The sequence below is a fragment of the Phoca vitulina genome, unplaced genomic scaffold, assembly GCF_004348235.1.
Source record: "Phoca vitulina isolate PV1807 unplaced genomic scaffold, GSC_HSeal_1.0 scaffold96, whole genome shotgun sequence".
Taxonomy (NCBI): Eukaryota; Metazoa; Chordata; class Mammalia; order Carnivora; family Phocidae; genus Phoca; species Phoca vitulina.
This window is the reverse complement of record NW_022589799.1, coordinates 983,803-1,002,518: the sequence shown is the minus strand read 5'-3', so window position 1 is coordinate 1,002,518 and position 18,716 is coordinate 983,803. Positions and strand designations below refer to the sequence as shown.

The 18,716-nt window shown below is 49.4% G+C and overlaps 1 protein-coding gene and 1 pseudogene across 5 annotated transcripts in view; one reads left to right on the top strand and one right to left on the bottom strand.

The window, feature by feature from the left end:
* The window catches only part of RIIAD1 (regulatory subunit of type II PKA R-subunit domain containing 1), a 35,764-nt gene that overhangs the window by 3,711 nt on the left and 13,337 nt on the right, over positions 1-18,716 (top strand). For 2 of the 5 annotated variants that reach the window (XM_032397003.1, XM_032397006.1), the window contains exons 3-4: positions 2,968-3,014; positions 4,102-4,229. In XM_032397003.1, the coding sequence (XP_032252894.1) occupies positions 2,968-3,014; positions 4,102-4,172 (118 nt within the window). In that variant the 3' untranslated portion in view covers positions 4,173-4,229. Of the gene's footprint in view, positions 1-2,967; positions 3,015-4,101; positions 4,230-4,850; positions 8,192-12,417; positions 12,942-18,392; positions 18,524-18,716 lie in introns of those variants that run through there. The other 3 variants (XM_032397007.1, XM_032397005.1, XM_032397004.1) reach the window with 3 other exon arrangements.
* On the bottom strand, positions 12,912-16,056 carry LOC116627316 (annotated as a pseudogene).

Here is an 18,716-nt window from a genome sequence, read left to right as displayed (position 1 = left end):
CAGTCACAGCTCTCCAGGGTGTACTTGTATATACAGTGTATGGAACACTTAACACCTTGAATTTTGGACCTGAAGGATAGAAAGAATAGCGATCTAACTTATTTTAGACCCCGGAGGTCTAGGGTTTTAGGCCGGAGATGTGATAGCAAAGTGTGAAACTGTAGAAAGGCTTTATTAGATATTTTTGTAAGTAGCCAGGCAGATGAATCTTCCCAAAATTTGGAACTGATTATGTCACTCCTTGGCCGGAAAAATCTGCAGTGGCTCCACAACATTGTCCCCCCCCCCCCAGCTTTTTAACATTCTGTTGAAATATAATGAAAAGTGGCATATCCTAAACTGGGTGAACTTTCGCAAGATGAGAGTATACATGGTACTAGGGGCCAGATCAAGAAATAGAATCTGACTAGCACCTCAGACCTGCTGAGACCCTTCCAAGCACTTCCCCCCGAAGGCAGCCCATATCCTGACTGCTCACAGCACAGATTTGTTTCGCCTTTCTGTACTTTCTGTAAGTGCAATTCCACAGTACGTGCTCCGTTGTGCCTGACTTCTGTCGCTCAACTGTTTCTCATAGATCCTCCATTCTCACTGTTGGGTGTGTTCTGCTGTCTGAGCTTTATGCACCCATTCCCCTTGTCTTTTTTTTTTTAAGATTTTATTTTTATTTATTTGACAGAGAGCACAAGTAGGCAGAGAGGCAGGCAGAGGGAGAGGGAGAAGCAAGCTCTCCGCTGAGCAGGGAACCTGATGGGGGACTCGATCCCAGGATCCTGGGATCAGGATCTGAGCCGAAGGCAGACGCCCAGCCTACTGAGCCACCCAGGCGCCCCTCCCCTTGTCTTTTGAATTGAATATAAATGTCTCTCCCTGGCCTTCCAGGCTCTGCATAATAGGGCCCCTTTGCTCCCGACTACTCTCTGCGCCTGCCCGCCATCCCAGCCAGATGGAACCTCTGATCATTCCACTGACCTTCCCACTGACACTCCCGGGGGGGCCTGACACTCCCGGGGGGGGCCTGACTCTTCTGGACCCTGGGTCTACAAAGGTGGATACTCCAGTTCCTACTCTTGAGGAGGACATGGACTCTTTCATTTCTGGGGCTTTACTCTTGCTGCTTCCCTGTCTGGGATGCCCTTGTCCTGTCTGTGGAAATACCAGCTGCTCTGTGAGGATTTCTGGGGCCCCGCTCTCAGTAACCTTTCTCGCTGTCCCCAGCACACTATTTTTTTTCAAGGTTTAGTTTTGTTTTAAAACATTTTATTTATTTATTTGAGAGAGAGAGAGAGAGAGAGAGAAAATGAGTTGGGTGAGAGGGGCAGAGGGAAAGGGAGAAGCAGACTCCCCGCTGAGCAGGGAGCCCAACACGGGGCTCGATCCCAGGACCCTGAGATCATGACCTCAGCCGAAGGCAGACACTTAACCAACTGAGCCACCAGGTGCCTGGACACAGCACACTATTAACACCCTCTTATAGCACTTCCTGCAGGGTGCTTGGCCTTTTGGACATTTGGGAACTTACCCGTTCTCTTTTACTTGACTAATTTCTTTGAGGTGGTGCTGTATTTTCTCTTTTTTTTAAAAAAAAAAGCAACCCCTCATATCTCATACAGTTACTTACATAGAATTTGTGCTCAATAATTGTCAAATGGAATTCAAGGAGAAGGGAAGCCAAATTCTTAAAGCTTGGGAGGCAGGGGCTTTCTGGGCAGGCGACGCCTTTTTCTAGGCTGGTGGGCCGGGCAGCCACAGCCAGTAGGATGTGGTGTAGAGAGCACTGGCCTTGGAACCGCAAGACCTGGGCTCTGTGCCCTTTGTTTACTCGCTTGGTGAACTTGGGCAAATGATTAACCTTTTGAAGGTTTGATTTCTTCATATGTAAAACGGGGCACGGTCATTGCTGTTTCACAGGGTTGTTGTAAAGTGGGATAATATTTGTGAACATTCTTTATTCTTTTTTTTTTTTTTTTAAAGATTTTATTTATTTATTTATTTATTTATTTTTTTAAAGATTTTATTTATTTATTTGAGAGAGAGAATGAGACAGAGAGCATGAGAGAGGGGAGGGTCAGAGGGAGAAGCAGACTCCCCACTGAGCAGGGAGCCCGATGCGGGACTCGATCCCGGGACTCCAGGATCATGACCTGAGCTGAAGGCAGCCGCTCAACCGACTGAGCCACCCAGGCGCCCCAAAGATTTTATTTATTTATTTGACAGAGAGAGAGAGCGAGAGCAGGAACACAAGCAGGGGGAGTGGGAGAGGGAGAAGCAGGCTTCCTGCCGAGAAGGGAGCCCGATGTGGGACTCGATCCCAGGACCCTGGGATCATGACCTGAGCCGAAGGCAGACGCTTAACGACTGAGCCACCCAGGCGCCCTGTGAACATTCTTTATGAGCCATAAAACTCTAGGCTAGATAAGGCATGTTCCCCGCCCCAGCAGCCCCGCCGCTGCAGGCCTTGTCAGTCAGTGTCCGCCGCGAGACCCACCGTGAGACCCGCAGTCCGGCCTCTCCGCTCTGTGGATTGCATCATCCCCCCACCCCTGTGGGTACTCCCGGTTAAACGTAGTCACCAGCCTGTGGGGTTGCATATATGTCCCACCACACGTGAGCCCCTCAAGGACTAGGCAGCGTGTCTTTCGTCTTCACCACCTTTCCCTGGCTTGGGCTCTGGTTCTGTGAAAATGTTTGTTGAATGAATGACAAGCTTTGCCTGGCTAGGGCACAGCTGTCTTGTGAAGTGAGCTTAGTGCCATTTAGAATGTTTTGCTCCTTGCCTCAGAGCCTGACCCGAAGGAAAATCATGAATGGAAGGGTCTTTGTCAGGAGTCCTCTGGCTCATTGACTCCCAGACGGGGGTTTCTCGGGTCACTCTGCTCCCTGAAAGGTGGGACCTGCAGCCGAGGCTGAGCGGAGCCTGCCTTCAAGCCTGCTTTACTCCTGCCCTTATCCCTTCATGTTTTCCAGAGAAATGTTTCTGAAAAGACCAGACAACATCCAAGAATTTGCTGCAGGTGAGTAAGGCAATGTCTGTTTTGGGTCTTTGGGAAACCAGCCCAAGGAGTATTATTGCAAATTTAGACTCGGACAAGCCCTGCAGAGTCTGGGGTACTTCTTCACTTGATGTCCCCCCGGGGAGCTTTTTTCAGAAGGCTCTTTCATCCATTGTCATTTCCTCAAAATGAGGACAGATAAGAAATGAGGCAGAGCTTCCTTGTGGTGAAGATTAAGAATTTTGACACTCCCAAAGGAACATACTGGCAGCTCTTACCCTGGGAATCCTAAAGCGGGGTCCTCCACCCTGGCTGCACATTAGAATCACCTGGGGAGCTTTTAAGAAATGCTGAGGCCCGGGCCCACCCCCAGAGGTTGGTATTTAATTAGCCCAGGGTGGGGCCCCGCCTCCCGGTTGTAAAGGTCCCCCGGTGATCCTAATGGGCTCCACTGCCCCAGCTGGCTTGAGGTCAACGGTATTTAGAGGGAAGGGATCGGGGTGGGGCAGGCTTCCTGGGCGCCTGTTAGCCCAGGGAGTTTGATGGCCTCACACGGTTTCAAACGGAGTCTAGTGCGTCTTTGCCGCCGCAGCAGATGCTGCCTCTGATTCACGTTATGCTGGGTGTATAAAAACCCTCCTCTGTCGTCATCGTGTGAGAGCCTGGCTCTCCTCTGAGAGGATATTCTCAGAGAGGAGAGGGCGTGATATCTCAGAGACGAGCTGGCAAGCTGAGCTGAGACAAGAATAACACTTGGCATTTATTTGGGCCTCGGGATGGGCTGGGAGCAGAAAACCCAGAGATCCCTCAGCCCTCTGATGGCTCCCCATGTGTCAGCAAGCTGATGACCCGCAGGGCAGTGTGGAAGGGTCAGGAGCCATCCTGTGTCAGCCCCTCCTGGGGGCACGGGAGCTGGCAGGCTCAGCACTCCGGGCGGGGACGGTGACCACGGGATCTGCTGTGGCTTCTATGACGTCGGAAGGCAGGGCCGCCAGGAACAGCCCTGCTGAGGCCGAGCCATCCTCGCTTTTGAGCGGAGTAAGCGGCCTCCCTCCCCGCCTCTTCCCCTTGGGTTTAGATAATTTCTTCTTTTCGATTCTTATCCCAGACTATTTCACGGATCCAAGACTTCCCAACAAGATTCACATGCAGCTAATTAAGGAGAAGAAAGCGGCTTAATTAGCAGAATCATGATGCTCAGCTGTTGAGAGAGACCAGAAAGAATCCAGCCTCAGGGTGGGTGTTAACCTCACTTACAGACAGAGGCTTCTTTACTCTTGTCAAAATAAGCACCAGCTTCTTGGCCCAGGGTGTGAAAGAAACCAAAGGGAGAAGCTGCAGAGAAGTTTCATGCAAAAGTGTTTCGTTTTCTTGACACTATTTTGGGGAATTAGGGGCTGTGAAGAGCGGCCCCGGGTTTGTCTGGCATGTCCATGGCAGGAAGAGACATCTGTCTCCTGAGCCTAGTGAAACGGAGTCGGAGAGTGGAAGCGGAATCGTGTGGGAGTGAAGAGTGGCGGGGAGACGGGGGGTGGGACCCGCTAGTATCCAGACCCCGCTGTCAGTCTGCAAAATATCGAGTGCTCCTGCAGATGGCCTTTTCCTTCTGTCCCCAGTGCTGGGAGCAGAGGGGGTTTCCGTTGCTTCTGGAAGGGGCGGGAACAGTTTCCCTCGTGGCATCTTGGACGAGGGACTTTCCTGCTCCCCGTCCTCTTCAGACCAGGCTCTGCCATGAGGGCCATCTCCCATTTTTCAGGCAGGATGATTTCTGAAAGGATTTTGCAGGTTGGGATTTTTTTCATGTGAGGTGGGAAAAAGCCACGTACCTGATGTCACAGCGCCATTTGTATTTTGCAGGGTCACCTGGAAGCAGGGGAGCCCTGTTGCCCTCAGGGTGGGGTTCCGAGCTGCCTTGGGCCGTGTCCACTGTTGCAAAGGCTTTTAAAGCTATTCATTAAAAGCAGACCTTTCCACTCTCTCTGCCGTGTTTCACTCCAAAGGAGGAAGCCACCCTGCAGGGAGGGCTGTTGCCCCCCACACCCCTTTGACCTGCTAGGCAGCAGGGCTGTCTCTGTGGCAGCCCGTGGGCCTCAGCTAGGTGGGCGGCTGCTCCCACGTGACTCATACTGTGTCCTCCCTGCCCCTCCAGGCTGCTTGCTCCCACAGCCAAGGCTGGACAAAAGAACAGGGGTGGGGACCCTGTGAGGACCACAGCTGATCGAGGTGGCCCTCAAGCCAAGTCCATGCTTTAGCACGGCTCCCCCCCGCCCCAATCTTCCCTCCCGGGTTACCGTATGGCATGTACCAGTGGTGGTTTAACTTTTCTCTACCAGCAATAATAACGGGGCTGGAAGGACAGCGAGAAAATGAGATTGGACAAAGAAAACCCATTCAGGGTCCTGCATCTTGTGAAATAAGAATAACAGGTGACTCAGAGGTGGTGGACTTTGTTCTTGAGGGTTTTAGGCAGTAAGCCGCCCATCCATTTGGTTTTCAGCTAACAGGCAGGGGAGGGGGTCAGTTGGCCTTTTGACATCCTTTCCAGGCCCGGAAGGCATGGATGTCTTCCATGTTTATGCCCCACCTCTCTGGCTTCCACAACCCACAACCCACGGTATGAAGGGCCTCTCACCTGGGTGTCTCGGGTCCATGCCACTATGGCAACAGAGGCCTAGCCCAAAGCAGGGGCTGCGTTTTCTCTCTTTCCCTTGTCTCTGTCCGTCGTGTTCCTGGCTACCAGCCCCTCCATGGCGGAAGGGCAACAAAGCCGGGCATGGAGAGGACTAGAAAAGCGATGCATAAGAAGCTCTGCAGCAGGAACCCTAAGAGTTCTTTCAAGTGCTTTCAGAATCCCACTTCAGCGGCCACGGCCCTGACAGTGAGGTACCCCTGCTTAGAAAACCCAGATGAAGCCTTCAGCAGAAAACTCACATGTACTAAGGACCTCTGCTGTAAAGTGTTAAATTAGACTCTCTTGAAAGCTCTCCTGGGAAGAGAGGCCTGCAGTAAGGTGGGGAGGGGGCCAAGTGTTTTTCAGATGCTTGGCTGCATGATGGGATACCGCAGGAGGACACTGGTTCGCTCTTGGGGGGTTTCCTGGCAGAAAAAAGAAATGCATTTCGATTAGAATATATATTTCAAAGCCAAGGAAAGAATGCATTTGGCATGTGGTCCTAGTGCCTCTGTTCTGTGTGACATCGAGTGCCAGGGTCAGAGAGTAAGGTGGGGAGGGAGGTCATCGTGCCACGTGGTGCTTGATAGTCTGGGAGGAGATGTGTAGCTTTTCTCCCCAAACTTGAACTGTCCAGATAGCTCACCTTGTAGACTGAAAGCGCCATCAGAGCAGGGACCAAATCTACAAACCGGACTTGTTCACCATTGCATTCCTGACTGCTGGCCCTGTGTGTGGCATATAGTAAGTGCTCAGTAAGCATCTGTGGAGAGAATGAATGCTTGTGTAATTGAGTGAGCAATCATGTTATATCAGCCGCTATAAAGACTATAAAGTCACACAGCTGTGATGGATGTAGGTACATATAGAGAAGGAGGAAGAAAGAATACCCGGTCTACTTGCAGGAGTGAGGGAGGCCTCAGGGAAACTGGCATGTGATGATAGGTGGGAAAGGCTCTGCCAGGAAGATGTGGAGAGCGGCCTGGGGGAGCCAGGCGCCTCCATTTTGCTGAGCAGGGTGGTGGTAGCAGACCCTGTGTGTCACCTGCTCATCCTCCTTACCCCTTTCTTCCTTGCTGACTGAACACCAGCTTTGTTGAGGGCAGCCATGGACTCAGCCCCAAGTGGTAGATGGTATTTATTCTAAGCCAACCACAGTAACCATGGTCCCTGGTTTCCCAGCCTGCCTTGCAGCGAGGGGCAGCGAGGGTAAAAGTGTGCTGCAGGTTTCTAGGAAAGCTTTGGCTTTCTTAACAAGAATGGTGGGGGGGCGCGTGGGATGACAGATTAAGTCGGTGTAGCCTTCCTTTTTCCCACATTTCTTACTGTTTTGAGCCTGGATGTGATGTCTAGAGCCGAGTGGCCATGGTAAAGCCGTGAAGTGACAAGTAGGAGGGTGCCCGAGCCAGTTCTCCAAAGTGGCAGAGAGCAAAGATCAGAAGACCGAGGTCCTGGTGGCATCTTTGAGCACTTGAACAACCCAGCAAATGCTTGCCTTCAGACTTCTTGACAAGTGAGAAAAATACATCTCTAATTTGTTTTGAAAGCACACCAGAGTTTAATCCCGACCCACCACTTACTAGATGTGTGGCCTTGGCCAAGCCACTTAACTTTCTTGAAGTTAGGTTTCTCATCTATAAACCAAGACGTGTAATTAGCAACACTTAGGGCTGCTGGGTTAGGAATCAGGAAGGGACAGTGCCTGGTACGTGGGCAGTGGTCACAAGGGAGTCTGACTGGAGGTGGGTGCGATGTAGGGAAAAGAGACCAGACAGGAAGCTGGGACCCATCACAAGGAGCATCGCACTCGAGGCAGAGGAGGCTGATCTTTATCATCTAGGCAATGGAGAGCCAGCAAAACATTTTAAGCCAAGAGGAGTTCATGAAGAGATTTGCATTTAGAAAGTGCCAGAGTGTGGAAGACAAACTAGAGGAAGCTGACTAGAAGTGGAAAGACCTGTCGTCCCAGCCGCCACCGCCTCTCAGCCTCTCACCTCGGCCCCTCCTCACTCAGGGCTCAGCGGGCCTGGGGGACTCCTGCCCACTGTCAGCTGAGAGCCCGCCCCGCACGCAGCAGAAAACCCAGTTTACAGCGGCTGGTGCAGATGGAGGCTTATTTTTCTCTCCCAATAGAATGTCCGGCTGTAGGCAAGACTCAAAGGTTCAGTGGTGTCCACAGGCCCCAGACCAGGCTTCCATCCCTTCCACTTGGCCGGCTTTAGCCTGTGGCCCCACTGTTGCGAGGGGCTGCTTCTGTTCTCCAGCAGGGAGAAGACAGCAGAGCCACACCAGCTGAGCCCGTCCCTTCTTGTCAGGAAAGCAAAGTTTCCCTGCATGTCCTTTCCACCCACGTCTCACAGGCCAGACCAGGGTCCTGTGGTCCACCCAAGTGCTCCAGAGACGGGCAAGGGGAAATTTAACTCGAGCTTCTAGAGAAGACGGTGTCCGGAAAAAAGTGGGATTTGCTGTTGGGTCAGCCCCAAAGCAGTATCTGCCCTCGCTGGTTCCTTCTCCCTGTCCCGGCTAGAATGACCCTTTAAGAAACCTAAACCATGGGGCACCTGGGTGGTTCAGTCAGTTGAGTGTCCAACTCTGGGTTTCGGCTCAGGTTGTGATCTTATGGGTCCTGGGATGGGCTGTGTCTGTGTGGGGCTCCATGCTCGGCAGGGAGTCTGATGGAAGATTCTCTCCTTCTGCCCCCCCCCCCCCCCCCCCCGCCGCCCACTTGCACGCCCCCTTGTGCTCTCTCAAGTAAATAAATCTTTAAAAAGAAAGAAACCTAAATCAGAGTATGTCACTCTCCTGCCTAAAACCCTTCCATGGTCTTCCAGGCACTTAAATCCAAATGGCTTTCCAGGGGCCTCGGAGCTTTGCAAGACCCCCTCCATCCCTCAGACTTCTTCTGCCCCCTGCCTCCCACCTGCCTGTGTTCCAGACACACAGGTCTTCTCTCCCTCCCTCGGACCTGCCACCTGAGTTCCGGAGTTAGGGCCTTTGAACTCTGCCTGGATTGTTCTTCCCCAGGTCTCACAGGGCTGGGGGGCCCAGCTGGGATGCTCTGGTCTGAAAGGAAGCCTCTGCTAAGGGAGCAAGCCTTTCTTTTCTCACACAGCAAGTCTGGAGTGTTGGTTTAGGGCCTGCCTCTGCAGTTTCCTCCTTCTCCCTCATGGTCGAAGGACGAGCAGGCAGGGACTGTACCAGCGATTTTCTGGAAAGCAGGTCTTCCCCAGTACACCCCTTCCACCTCTGTCAACTCCCACTAACATCTCATTGGCCAGACCTGTGTACATGGCCCCCTTTAAGGGAGGCTGGGAAGTTGAGGATTTAGTCAGCCAACAGTGCCCTAGAGAGCTTCTTGTCACTTTCTCGGAGTCCTTTCCTAGGGATCCAGACATTTTTAATATTTAATTTAACCCCACCCCCACCCCCGCCATCTTCTCTCCTATCACTCTGTCTTCTTCACAATACCTGTTGCTGTCTGATGTGATCTTGTTTGCTTATTTTCCTGTGACTGTCTGTGGTCTGGACTATGTGAGTTGTGTCGAGAGCTGGCCTGGTCAGCCGTGTTGGTCACTGGGGGCCTGGCACCCACAGCTGCCCAGAGTGCGCTTGCTGAGTGAAGGCTGAGCTGTGGCGCCCAGGCCCCGATCTGTGCAGGGGCATGGGAACAGGAGATGGAGTCTCGTATTTAGGAGAAGAGCAGGCAGCATTGTGGTTTGAGTGGGTTAGAGTTATAAGGGCGGGTACAGATTCTCCAATGAGTTTTAGGTTTCTTGCATGGGCAAAGGGACCCATGATGGGATCATTCACTAACACAGAAGGGAAGTAGATGGGGGCAGGGTAAATGGGGAGATGGATTTAGACCCAAAGGTGTCTGCTGGGTTTGTAATTGGGGTGTGGGTGAAATTAGTATGAATCGCTGCGGTGGGGTGGGTGGGAGTTGGACTGAGTGGTCTTCCTGGCCTTTGTGAGATGGGGATGTGGGTGTGGATGCACATGCCTTTCTAGGAGCATGGTGGTGAGAGGAGACGGGGGAAGGGCAGTAGTCAGAAGAGGAAGCTGGGTCAAGGATGGGCTTTTGTAAGGAGATGCTTGAGCATGCAGGGATCTGGCATTTTTCATCTCTTGAGATCTGTTTTACTTTCAGGCTAAAAATGGTAGGAGCTTCTTGGAAATGTTGCACAGATAGGACCCGATATTGGAGGTAATGGGGACTAAAAGGCAGGCCTAACTGTGCCACCGCGTGACCTGTGGTGACCTGTGTCAGCCGCTCCTCCTCACAGTTGGGGCAGTGGCTCTCCCAGGCCTGCGGTAGGCCGCCCCCGTCCCCATAGCGCAGGGTGGCGAGGAAAAAGGGCAGCGTTTAGATAGCGAGGCGCTCTCCTTCTAGCCAGACGGGCCTCTACTGCCCTCTCCTGGGCATGGCTGCTGAGGGGAAGACACCCGTGGAGGCCGCCTGTTTAGGCCCGAGTGAAACCGTCAGCAGAAGAGAAACAGGGCTTAGGAAGGCGGGAAGAGTCACAGATTCACAGATTCTTGTAGAAGGAAATTTCTTTAGAAGTTACAACATCCAGGGCCTTGTCTCTGGCAGCCCTGCTCCATGAGCTCACTAGATGTTTCCTTCTTCAAAGTGAGGGAAAAAAGAAACCTTGCAAGGTTGATTATTCATTTATTCATTTGTTCACTCATTCACTTACTTGCCCACTCACTTATTCAACAAATATTATGGTACATTATGTACCCAGGGTACAAGGTTTTGGGAATAAGATTCTCTTTCCTCAAGGAACTCACAGCCTAATGACTGAAGACAAATACATAGATAATTATAATACAGTTTCAAAGGTGAAGTAAGAGAAACATGCAAGGAGTGATGGGTGTGCAAAGGAGGTGGCCAGGCAATGTCTCCCAGTGTGGGAGCAGAATGCTAACAGATGGACCAGGACTGTAGGCCCCTGTCTGATACGATGTCTCCCCATTGTCAACTCTGAGGGGCGATTCTCGTTTCCTCCAAGGAAAGTTCTTCCTGAAATCTTCCCTCACTTTTATCTCTGTGTTTAATACAGTTTGTTAGGGCCTCGCTTTTCACATCTATGAAAAGAGGGGTGTGCTACTAGATGTTACATTCGAACATCATTGACATGACCAAACTCTATGAATGCTAACATTCGATGTGTTAAAACATCTTCCTGGGAGCAGGTTGGCATGTGCATATGGCCATCCTTGGGAAAATTCAGCTTCAGTCCAAAGGAACCAAATGTACCTTGCATACGACTACCTCTCCCTAAATGCTTGTTGAAAAAAAACAAATTTTCAGTGCTCTTAAACCATCCCTGTTGTTCCCTTGGGTGGCTGAGTGTCTTCATCTCTAAAGGGGGATAACGTGTCCCTTGTGCATTTTGCTGCGAGGCTTGGCATTACACACCCAGACATCCATATCCGTGTCTGGCCCATGGTAGGCCTTCATAGATAGCAGCTACTATTTCAGTGAAGTAGCAGAACTCAGTGCATTATTTCCCCAGAGCCAGGAGCGGTCACTGAGGAGAGGTCACAGGTGTGGGCATCCTGGTGAGAAGAGGAAGTAAACTAAAATTAAATGCAAGTTGACATGTTAGAATTTAGGGCTATTTTGCATGAGACTGAAGACTTAGAACTTTCTCAAGAAAACTTCTGCAGGGCTCAACCCAAGTGTTTCAGTAGTCACACTTTTTTTTTTTTAAGATTTTATCTGACAGAAAGAGTAAGCACAAGAAGGCAGATCCGCAGTGGCAGAGGGAGGAGCAGACTTCCCGCTGAGCAGGGAGCCCGATGCGGGGCTCGATCCCAGGACCCCGAGATCATGACCTGAGCCGAAGGCAGACGCCTAGCAGACTGAGCCACCCAGGTGCCCCAGTAGTCACACTTCTGACCCCATCTGTCGCAGGCCCCAGGTGGACTGGAATCTGAGGTCTTTCAGAAGCAGGACTTCACCAAGTACCCTATTCTTTGGTCATGAGGGTGGAGAAGTGACAGCACAGATTCCTCAGAGAATTACAGTGATGAGAGAATCTCTGGGGCCTGGGAGAACAAAATGCCAGGTGTGTTCTGGTAGCTGTAGGGGCGCTTCATTGTCCAATTAACAAGTACCTGAAAACAAAATCTGATGGGAAGAGGGAGGCTAAATCAATTACTGTGTTTCATTTCCACACTTTATGACTAAAGAAAACCAAATGCCAAACAGGATTGAATCGTAGAATTTTTCCAAGTGGAAATTGCCTTAGATCACCAAGTCCAATCTTAGTGATAGGTGAAGAAACTTGCCCACAGATGACAGAGTGGTCAAGGGGCTGGCACTCTCCTGATTTCCAGTCTAATGTGATTCCAGTATTTCATGCTAGAAAAAAAAATACCCAGAGTTATTTAGCGTGGAGAACAAAATGTGGCTAGGTAATAGTTCAGGAACATGGAAGTATTCTACCTCTAGGTAGTTAACCTAGCCTTCTAGCTGCAGGTGAGGACAAAATTGAGTCATTCATTCAACTAACATGTGAATGCTAACTATATCTCACTCAAGGTCATTTCCAGCTCCATGAGTTTCATGAATTCACTGTTCTGTACGTCATCTTGAACGAGATGCTATGGGAACATCTACTGAGTGTAAGGAAAGGTAGTCCTTCCCTTGAGGAAGGCAGGCTGCCCAGTGTATTCTTGCTCACAGGTATTCAATAGGTCATAGTGGTGTTTGTAATATGCCCCTTTCTGATTTTTTTCCCTCAGCTGAAGACCCTTCCAATAGTAAAACAACAGACCGTGAGACCCACCTACACCGAACCATGTAGGAGAGAAGAGACATTGTCTATAGCTGTCTTAGGCACCCCACTCCTCATATTTAAAGGTGCTGTGGTGGATGCCATGGTGTGTCATCCCGATACCCCTCGTCAGGACTGAAGCGCGCACCCCTGAGCTCTCTCTCCTGCCCACACTGCTGGGAATGTTGGTGGCTGACGGTTCTCAGCTGAGACCCCTCTCGAGTCCTCCACTGAAAAATCATCGAAGTTCATGCCCTCTCCTGAGACAGCCAGTAACCATTGATCAGTGTGGGAGTAGAGAGGTCTGATTCCCTAGCCTCTGTGGGGAACAACTGTGAAGGGTCACACAGCGCCAGAGTCCTCTGTCCGGTGCTGTGGTTTCTTGCTCTCCCAGGTGTGTTGGTCCTGACATACACCTTCATAAACCTTCACTCAGATTTCCATCTCAAAGAATGTTGGAACTCAACCTGGCAAGAATTGGTGCCAAGACTACTGAGGAAAGCAGATTCTAAATTGAGATTTTATTTTATTATATATATATTTATTTGAGGTGGTTGACATCTTTATTGCTTTGGAGTCGTGGGGTGGGGGCAGGTGCTCAGGCGCTCTTGGCGGGGCAGGCGCGTCCTCTTCATCACAGGCTCCGGCAGCCATGCGCAGATCTGGGCGGCACTTGTCTGGCCGCGGATCATGTCTGATGTTGCTGAGGGTGGCCCCGGGCGTTCTTGTTGATGTGGTTCCTACGCAGGAGGTGGCGGGTTTCCTTGGCCGGAGCTCCGCTTCCTGACCACCGCTACACCTTTGCCGTTGGCCGCGGGCTCCACGGCCACAGTCTTGCGGTGGATCAGCCTGTTGTAGCGGGACAGGTTGCGAGCCTTCAGGGTACTGGGCTCGGTGGTGTTTCTCTGCTTGTTCCTCTTGATCACGAAGCTGGAGCCGCTCCGCACGACCATCCACTGCAGATGGGCGGACGGGGCAGCAGCGACTCTCAGTGTTCTCGCCGCCGCCGGAGGCGGAAAGACCAAACTGGGATTTTATTTTTTAAATATTTTATTTATTTATTTGACAGAGAGAGAGAGAGTGAGAGCAGGAACACAAGCAGGGGGAGTGGGAGAGGGAGAAGCAGGCTTCCCGCTGAGCAGGGAGCCCGATGTGAGGCTCGATCCCAGGACCCTGGGATCATGACCTGAGCCGAAGGCAGCCGCTCAACGACTGAGCCACCCAGGCGCCCCCCAAGCGGAGATTTTAAAGCTGAATCCCCTGTTGGCCAGCTGGCCGAGAGGACCCCATCACTGGTGGTAGGTGGAGCACGCACGGCCCTGGCACGCCGGCTCAGGGCAGTATTACAACCCTCGCTGGCTGTGAGCTAGGGTGGGATCCTGGGGGAAGGGAACACATTGCTGGGGGAAATATATCAGGTCTGAGAAGTTACAAAGATAACAGAATTGGATGGCTGCGGCTGCAGGCTCTCAGTGCATTGGAGAAAGACAACGAAAGGCTGAGGGTAATTAATCACCAACTAAAGGCCAGCTGTAAAGCCCGAAGCCCTCCTTGGCAACTTAAGAAGAGACTTTTGTCTCTTGCATCTTGAGGATTCAAAAAGCTCAGAAGGTCCAGGATTTACTTGTAATAGTAGGAGAGCTCCGGAGAAGTTTGAATTCTTAACTCTGGCAGGTCTGCTGGGAAGGAGTGAGGCCCTGAGACATTGGGTGGGACATCTGGGTTGATGCTTTAAAAAAATCTTGAATTCCCCCATTCTCCTGCATCCCTTGGGACTGCAAAAGTACCCACTTCTTCCTGTTAAAGGCTGTGCCTCCTCCCTTACCAGCCAGGTGCCCCCTTACGGAAGACTGCCTGGAGGCCCCAGTGGGCCTGGCCAGCGTGTACTGGCGGGAGATGGGTGAAGATGTGTCAGGCTGGATTCTGAGGGTGTTGCACCGAGAAGGGTGGGACATAAGGGCGAGTAGATGGATATGGAAGCACCTTCCCATGATACAGGACTTAATACTCTGACAAGGACCCCGAGAGATACTGTTAATATTCTGACGGGATGGCTCTTAGAAACTTGGAGGAAGCCACGGCCCACATTAAGTGAAGCAGAAACACCAGAACAGCCGTGGTATATGGTGGAAGAGGGCATCAAAGGGCTAAAACACGTGGGCATGTTAGAGTAAATATGCTATGCTAAAGCCAGAAAACTCACCAAATGATTATGCTCCATCAGAGGGCCCGAGGGGCAGTCTGTCTCCAGAAGGGATGAAGAGAGCCCTGGTGAGACAGGCACCAGTCTCATTGAGAAGCTCAGGGATGGCCGTGCTCTCCAGGCCAGCGGTGAGCTGTCACAGAACCGGGCTCCCTGATAGCCATGCGGATGGCGGGACGCGGAAACGGGCAGGTGGTGGGGGCCTGCCCACTGGAATGGAAGGGACTGAGTTACTGCACTGAGCGGGAAGGTTGGAGAGGCAGCCAGGGTCTGGGGCTGACTGGCTGAGTGCTAGAGGTCATTCACAGAACACGGCTTTTCTGGAAACAAGGTAGATGGCACTCCACATGGCTATTGTTGCTCCATCTGTACAATAAAGAGAAATCGAGGATGGATGATCAGGAGGCTGAGGACGCCTACCCTGATAAAAAGTTACAGTTCCTTAAAAAAAAACAAGCTACAATTCCCTCCTGTCTCTACACCCTGAGCCAGTCAGCTTTAAAAGAATTCTTTATCGAGGTATAATTTACTTACATTAAAACACCAATTTAAAATGTACACTTTAGGGGCGCCTGGTTGGTCTGCCTTCGGCTCAGGTCATGATCTCGGGGTCCTGGGGTCAAGCCCCGTGTCGGGCTCACTGCTCAGTGGGGAGTCTGCTTCTCCCTCTCCCTCTGCCCCTCCCCGCCCCCTGCTTGTTCTCTCTCCTGCTTTCTCTCAAATAAATAAAATCTTTAAAAATAAATAAAAATGTATACTTTAATAAATTTTTCAAATTAACCATCACCACAAGATAGGTAACATTTCCCTCATCCCACAACATTCCCTTGCGCCCAGTGTTGTACTGGAGTCAACTTACATCATCTGGTGAGATCCAGTTGTTAGCTAGCATCTCTTCCATACTCAGTGTCCAGTGATGTCACGCTGGATTTGTGAAATTGTCAGTGGAAGGGATATTTATACCATAGAAATTGGCAAATACGGGGCACCTGGGTGGCTCAGTCAGGTAAGTGTCTGACTCTTGGTTTTGGCTCAGGTCATGATCTCAGGTCTGTGAGATTGAGCCCCGCATCAGGCTCTGCACTGAGCATACAGTCTGCTTAAGATTCTCTCTCTCCCTCTCCCTCTGCACCCCCCACCCTGTGCTCGCGCGTTCTCTCTCTCTCCCTCTCAAAAAAATAAAATAAAATAAAATAAAAATAAAATAAAATATATCTATGTATCTATATAGAAACTGGCAAATGCTACAAACCAGGGCTTCCTTCCCGCTGAAAGCTGGTTGTTAGACATGTGAGCCCATCACTGCTGTGGTACCCCTGCAGTCCAGTCCTCATCCAGGGCTGGCTCTTGGCCACTGCTAATGCTTCATCACAAGAGTTTCACACAAGTGGACTCATACGGCATGTAGTCCTTCTTTCACAGAGAACTTTTCACAGAGCACATTTTTAGATTTATCAGTGTGGTGTGATTAGTTCCTTTATCTTGCTGAGTAGTATTCCACTGTTTATGTAACACTGATGGTCATTTGGATTGTTTCCATTTGGGGTCATCAAGTTCCTATGAACATTAATACATCATTAGTACCTTTTTTTTTTTTTTAAGATTTTATTTATTTATTTGTTAGAGAGAGGCAGGCAGAGGGAGAAGCAAGCTCTTTGCTGAGCAAGGAGCCTGATGTGGGACTCGATCCCAGGACCCTGCGATCATGACTTGAGCCGACTTAATCGACTGAGCCACCCAGGTGTCCCCATTAGTAACTTTTCATTTCTCTTTAGTAAATGCCTGGGAACAGGATGGCTGAGTTAAATGGTAAGGGCATTCCTTTGTAAGGAATTGGCAAACTCTTTTCCAAGGTGACTATCCTGTCCTGCATTCCTACCAGCAATATCTGACCAGTTTTTGCACATCCTCACCAGCATTTGGTGGTGTTGCAATTTTTAATTTTAGCCATTTTGATAGGTGTGTTGTAATGCCTCATTGTGGTTTTAATTTGCATCTCTCTCATGGTTATGTTGAATATCTTTTCATGTGCTTGTTTTCCCTCTATATATCCTTTTTAGTAAAATATATGTTCAGGTCTTTTGCCCATTTTCTGATCAGATTGTGGGTTTTTTCCCTTTGAGTTTGAGAGTTCTTTTTACACTCAAGATACTGCTCCTTTGTTAGATCTATGGTTTGCAAATATTGTTTCCCAGTACCTTGTCTTTTCATACTTTTCACATGGGCTTTCTAGGAGCATAATATTTAAATTTTAATGATGTCTAAATTCTTGATTTTCCCTCTTATGGATCATTTGGTGTCAGATTTAAGAACTCTTTGGGGTGCTGGCTCATTCAGTACAGCATGCGACTCTTAATCTTGTGTTGTAAGTTCAAGTCCCACGTTGGATGTAGAAAATCTTAAAAATCTTAAAAATCTTTAGGGGCGCCTGGGTGGCTCAGTCGAGTACGCGTCTGCCTTCAGCTCAGGTCATGATCTCAGGGTCCTGGGATTAAGCTCTGCATCGAGCCCCGCATCGAGCCCCACATGGGGCTCCCTACTCAGTGGGGAGTCTGCTTCTCCCTCTCCCTCTGCACTAGCCCCTTGCATGTGCACACGCTCCCTCAAATAAATAAAATCTTAAAAACAAAAAAACAAAAAAACAAAACTGAGGAGCTTGTTTAAAAAAAAAATCTTTTGGGGTGGCTGGGTGGCTCAGTTGTTAAGCGTCTGCCTTCGGCTCAGGTGATGATCCCAGGGTCCTGGGATCGAGCCCCGCATCAGGCTCCCTGCTCAGTGGGAAGCCTGCTTCTCCCTCTCCCACTCCTCCTGCTTGTGTTCCCTCTCTCGCTATCTCTCTCTCTGTCAAATAAATAAAAAAATAAAATCTTTAAAAGAAAAAAAAAATAACTGTTTCTTCATAGATCTTGAAATTTTTCTATTTTTTTAAAAAAGCTTTATAGTTTTAGTTTATTTTTAGGTCCATGGCCATTCTGAGTTAATTTTTGTATAAGGTGTTAGATGTAGGTTGTTTCATTTTGTGCCTATGGCTGTCCAATTGCTCTAGCATTTGTTGAAAAGGCTATCTTTCCTCCATTGAATTGCTTTCGTAACTTCATCCAAAAAAAAAAAAAAAAGTTTGGGCATATTTGTGAGTCTGTTCCTGGGATCTGTATTCTGTTCCATTTATCTATGTGTCTATCCCTCCACCTACAGTTATACACAGCATTGATTATTGTAGCTGTAAAATAAATCTAAAAATTGGGTAGACTGATTTCTCACACTTTTTTCTTTTTGCTCAAAATTCTTTAAGCTATTCTAGTTCCTTTGCCTTCCACATAAATTTTAGGACAATCTTGTAAATGTTTACAAAGAATCTTGGGATTTTGATAGTAATTACATTAAACCTGCATGTCTATTTGGGGAAGAAGTAACATCTTTACTATACTGAGTCTTTTGATCCATGAACACAGTATGTCTCTCCATTTATTTAGATCTTTGATTTTTTTCATCAACATTGTGTAATTTTCAGCACATAAATCTTGTGTTTTCTTAGATTTATACCTACATATTTTTGAGCAATTTTAAAGAGTATTGTATTTTTAATTTTGGTGTCCACGTGGTGTGTGTGTGCGCGTATGAATTTGTTTTTTACAGATTCCTTGAGATTTTCTACATAGACAATCATGTCATCAGTAAATGGGGACAGTTTTATTTTTTCTTTTTTTGTCTTCCCTTTCTTGCCTTATTGCACTGTCTAGAACTGCTAGCATTATGTTGAAGAAGAGGGGTGTGAGAGCAGATATACTTGCCTTGTCCTGATCTTAGAAGAAAAGCACTCAGACTTTCACCAGTAAGTATAATATTAACTGGGACGCCTGGGTGCCTCAGTCAGTTAAGTGTCTGTATTCGGCTCAGGTCATGATCCCAGGGTCCCGGGATCGAGCCCCGCATCGGGCTCCCTGCTCAGCGGGGAGCCTGCTTCTCCCTCTGCCTGCCACTCCCCCTGCTTGTACTCTCTCTCTCTGGCAAATAAATAAATTAAAAATCTTAAAAAAAAACCCCAAAACACTGTATTTAAAAAA